The 4856-nt window shown below is 38.1% G+C and overlaps 1 protein-coding gene across 1 annotated transcript; it reads right to left on the bottom strand.

Moving 5' to 3' along the window:
• Positions 1–2294: 2294 nt before the first annotated feature.
• LOC131195045 (CARD- and ANK-domain containing inflammasome adapter protein-like) lies at positions 2295–4548 on the bottom strand. The gene has a single exon (XM_058176671.1). The coding sequence runs from the start codon at positions 4546–4548 to the stop codon at positions 2296–2298; it is 2253 nt and encodes a 750-aa protein (XP_058032654.1). The 3' UTR covers position 2295.
• Between the last annotated feature and the right edge of the window lie 308 nt (positions 4549–4856).

Genomic DNA, 4856 nt, shown 5'->3' with positions numbered 1-4856 from the left:
ATGTGGCACCTAGCTTTCAGGTTTACTTTGGAACATATCCATTTATGTGTTAATAATATGTTTAGTAATAAAACTTTATCTTATGCTATACTTGGTGCTAACATCAACACATTTTATAGGAATACAGCCAGGTAATATCTATATTTCATGGATGAATGTAAAGTAAGTTTTTAATTGTTTTTTTTCTGTGTTTTTGTGTTTTTAGGCGCCTGTGAACCGCCCTGAGTCCTTTGGGAGATAGGGCGGTATATAAATATGATTAAATAAATAAATAAATAAATAAATAAATTATCAGTGCTGAAAACTGTCACTAAATGAACTGTTGTAAATCGAGGACTACCTGTATAGAGTTTTATTTCCATGTAAATCATTCCAAGTTAGGATGTAAAATAAGAGGCATTATTGTCCTAAAGAAAAAGAGAAATTGAGTAATATTTCCTCAATTGCCTGAAAACCTAATGTAAAACTTCCTGAGTTTGTCAATGATAAGAGGGTGTGTAATAAATTACAATACAGAGAGAGTAGAAGTCTCCATCAATACAATTTGGCTTTATTAAGAACAGGTTTCAAAACACTGAATATAAAAATGTTTCCATTATATAAAATGCATGGCAATGCTTTGTGTTTAAACTATCAAACACATTCCATTATGGTTTCTAGATTCTAAACAAAAGAGTATTGATCTAATACAGTAATGTGGCACCTAGCTTTCAGGTTTACTTTGGAACATATCCATTTATGTGTTAATAATATGTTTAGTAATAAAACTTTATCTTATGCTATACTTGGTGCTAACATCAACACATTTTATAGGAATACAGCCAGGTAATATCTATATTTCATGGATGAATGTAAAGTAAGTTACAAGCTCTAGTAGTGTAAGCAGTCTTATTTATTTATACTAAAGCCAATAACCTCACTTTCACCTCTCTGAGAATTGGAGCCCTGAAGCAGCTATTGTCCATTCAAAAACAACAGTGACATATTAACAGAAATAAAATGGGTCAGTGCATATAAATCAAGAGAAATGAAATTAATGATTGCAATAATGTTAGAGCTAGATCAAAACTATAAGCAAGAAGTGAGTAAAACCAATCCTTGCTGAACAAATAATTCCCTCAACACTGTCAAACTATTACTAAATCTGCATTACTATTAATCTTTTCATCGTTCCCATCACCCATCTCCTTCCACTATGACTGTATGACTGTAATTTTGTTGCTTGTATCCTTACCATTTATATTGATATTGATTGTTTCCTGATTGCTTATTTGTACCCTATGACTATCATTAAGTGTTGTATCATTAAGTGTTAAATTTTTAGCCTATGACCATTATTAAGTGTAAGTGTTGTACCTTGACGAAGGTATCTTTTCTTTTATGTACACTGAGAGCATATGCAGCAAGACAAATTCCTTGTGTGTCCAATCACACCTGGTCAATAAAAAATTCTATTCTATTATTATCTGAAATTTCTTACTCAGTTAGTAAAAGTAGCATATTGTAGATAATTATAGGCTTGACCATTACTCATTATAAAATGTTAATAGTTTTATTCTATTCTGAAGAACACAGGCTAGAAGGAAGAAAATGTCTTAAATTCCCACAGTATAACATTTTGCAGGTTTGTTACTGCTGTCATAAAACAAGTTGACTCTAACTGCCCTACAGAAGGCAACTTAGTCTATAGTATGATGCACATAAACATAGCTTACATTTTTTAATGTAAGCTGCTTAAAACACAGTTGCTATTCTAGAAAGATTTGTATCTTTAACATAATTTTAACTGTGTCTGGAGTTGTGAGTCAGACTGTGCAAATAAATGGGTCAGAAGGTTTTTATAAGGTTGCTCTCCAGATCAAATTTACAATCCTCCTTCCACTGACACCTGGGCATATTTAATTGTTTTTTTCTCAGAGCCAGTTAAAGATAAAACAGGAATGCTTCATCCCTGCAGGGAAAAGCCAACTATTGATTGACTGAGAAGATTTAGTACTCTGGTGAGTATAATCTATGAGCCTAAACATCAGGAGGACATCAGATTGGGGCAACCTATATGCATTAATTAGATCTTTCACTGATCTCCTAAGTTAAATGTAGAAGGCAGTGGTGGGTTGCCCCTGGTTCGCAAGAACCAGTAGTAAAATTGGCAGGAGGCTCCACCCACTGACCCGGACATCATGAAGCTTCTGTGCATGCACAGAAGCACGCGAGGCCCCATTGCAAACCGATTGTAAAGGTAAAGTAGAACCCACCCCTGGTAGAAGGTGTATCTATAATGCCCCCTTTGCAAATCTACCTTATCAGTAACATTTTCTTTTTCAAAAGATTAACAATTTGAGCTTGGTGCTCAGTGACACTGGATTCTGCTACTTGCAGTGGGGTCTTCTTCAAGCTGTTAGTAGCCTGCAGATTTGCTTTATCTCCTGCAGACCAGTGGAGCAGTGCTCGTACAGAATCAAAATGACCAGCTTTGCAAGCACAGTGCAACGGGGTATCTTTATTGTTGTCCAAGGCATTAATAGCTGAGCCGTTGCTCAACAAAAAATCTATCAGATTGCTGTGTCCATGTTCTGCTGCAAGATGCAATAGTGTCTTTCTCCAAATATTTTTGTCATTGATATTTTTATTATCACCCGCCATCAAAAGTTCTTTTAATACCTCCACATTCCCACTGATAGCTGCATAATGCATTGGTGTGCAGCCATCCATGTCTTTGCTTGCAACTCTAGACTTTTTAGCTAACAGGGCTTTCACTGCATAAAAATGGCCTCCCAAAGTTGCAAAATGAAGTGGACTCTTTTTCTCTTTATCCGTTGCATTTGGATTGGCCTTGAAATTCAGAAGCAGCTCCACCATTGCAGGATTCCCCATTTCAGCTGCAAGATGAAGAGGTGTCTTTGATCGCTTATTCTTGAGGTTGACATTAGCTTTATGTTGCAACAGCTTTAGAGCCACATCAATGTGACCTTTATCACTTGCCACATGTAATGACGTGAACAGGTCTGTGGTGACCGCATCGATTTTAGCTCCTCCTTCAATTAGTAGGTCAACTAATGCTCCTCTATTGTATATTGCAGCAACATGGAGGGGCGTTTGATTTCCTTGAGCTGTGATGTTAGGATCTATTCCCTTCTGCAGAAGCATCTGTGCAATGGAAAAGGCCCCAGCTTCAACCGCTAGGTGCAAGGGGCAACTTAAGTTAGGGGCCTTGTCCTTCAAACTGGCCCCTTTCTCAATAAGAACTTTGGCTGACTTAATCTTGCCCGTTTTACATGCCACCAGCAATGGTGTGTACTGCTCTTCGTTACGGACATTAATGTCAGTCCCTCTTTCAATTAGGGCTGCCACGATGCCATGCAGATCTTTTTCTATGGCTTTAAACAGGGCTGATACCATAGATTCAGATGATAATCCTCTGGCATATTCCAGCAATAATTTGAAGAGAGATTGGCTGTTGCTATTAAAGGCTGCCTCAATTATGCTGGAATCCACTTTGGCTCCACCTTCCAACAATACCTTGACAGTCTTCTCATGTCCCTGAGATACAGCATAGCTCAAGGCCGTCTGGTCTCTCTCATCCCTGGCATCCACCAAAGCACCATTTTGCAAAAGGACTTGAACCAGCTCACTGTCATCCTTGAGAGCAGCCATGTGCAGGAAGTTGTGCTGATTCCTGTGCCGTCTCGCCTCTTCTTTTAAGATGTTCTTTAGGACATGCGTGTGCTGGTTCCGGTTGGCCAAATGAAGGGGGGTTTTGCCTTCTTGATCCAAACTGTACATGTTGGCCCCAGCTTGGAGCAGCCTGTTCACTGCTTTATCGTGACCTTTCTCAGCAGCTCTGTGCAGTGGGGTTCTTCCGTTGTTATCCTTGACCTCTAGTTTGGCACCATTGTTGATTAAATAGTCAATTATTTCAGTGTGCCCATGAGCTGCAGCAATGTGTAAGAGAGTCTCATTTGCAGAGTTTGTTGCATTCACATTACTTGGGTTTAAGGCTTTTTCCAGATCGGAAAGAATTCCTTTCCTCACCAAATCAAAGACCGTAGGAACATTGTTGAGAGACTGTCTTGCTGCCAAAGTGGATTTTGATTTAGGTTTATTATAAACCATCTTTTTTGGCTTAATAGATCTAGGGCTATCTTTTTTCCCTTGATGTGAAGCCTTATCCTTTTGAATCGATCCTCTATCTTTTTCAAGGAGATACCCTATCAGTTGCCTTCTAGCATCTCCAATTTTCTCATTCACATCGCTCACATAATTCCTTATATTGCTATATAAATGGGGCTCTATCTCTTTCAAGCAGGGATAAAAAAAAAGTCTGCAAGCTCGCTCACCTCGAGAAGCCAAGATATCCAAAATGCGGGAGTTCTTTGCCATTCGTGTTCTATAGTAGGATAAAATCATTTTTTTCTCAGATGTAAGGATACCTTTTTCTATCAGCCAGTCCAGAAGGTGATCGGGGTTTTTTATGCCTTCCACAAGTTCGTTCTTTTTCATTTTCAGTACTTCTGTGGCATATGGATTTGTGAATAAGCTAGAATACATTCTGTCTTTAGATGACTACCATACACTGAATCTTTTGAAGTTCAGCATTTACTGTAATCGTAGCTCATTGAGGTTTATGCCAACAAATATTGTGGTGGCTCAGCTGGAAAAATCAGGAACAGACTTTCCTTCCTGCAAAAAACATAAACTCTTCACCTTTCACTGTTCAGTGCCACTGATTCTTTTTTCTGTTGCTCAATAACAAAGTGGACGAATGTAAAATAAAAACCCACAAAAACCAAAATACAGTCCAATTAAAAAGTATTCCAGTAGACCAATACTCTGTAACAAAAATCTGTGTCTCAGAA

The sequence above is a fragment of the Ahaetulla prasina genome, chromosome 3, assembly GCF_028640845.1.
Source record: "Ahaetulla prasina isolate Xishuangbanna chromosome 3, ASM2864084v1, whole genome shotgun sequence".
Lineage (NCBI taxonomy): Eukaryota > Metazoa > Chordata > Lepidosauria > Squamata > Colubridae > Ahaetulla > Ahaetulla prasina.
Note: the sequence above shows the minus strand (reverse complement) of the source record. Positions and strands in the feature narration are given on the sequence as shown.

Bases quoted from the DNA above. Each gene is read 5' to 3' on its own strand.
- LOC131195045 (XM_058176671.1), bottom strand. From the start codon at position 4,548: ATGTATTCTAGCTTATTCACAAATCCATATGCCACAGAAGTACTGAAA.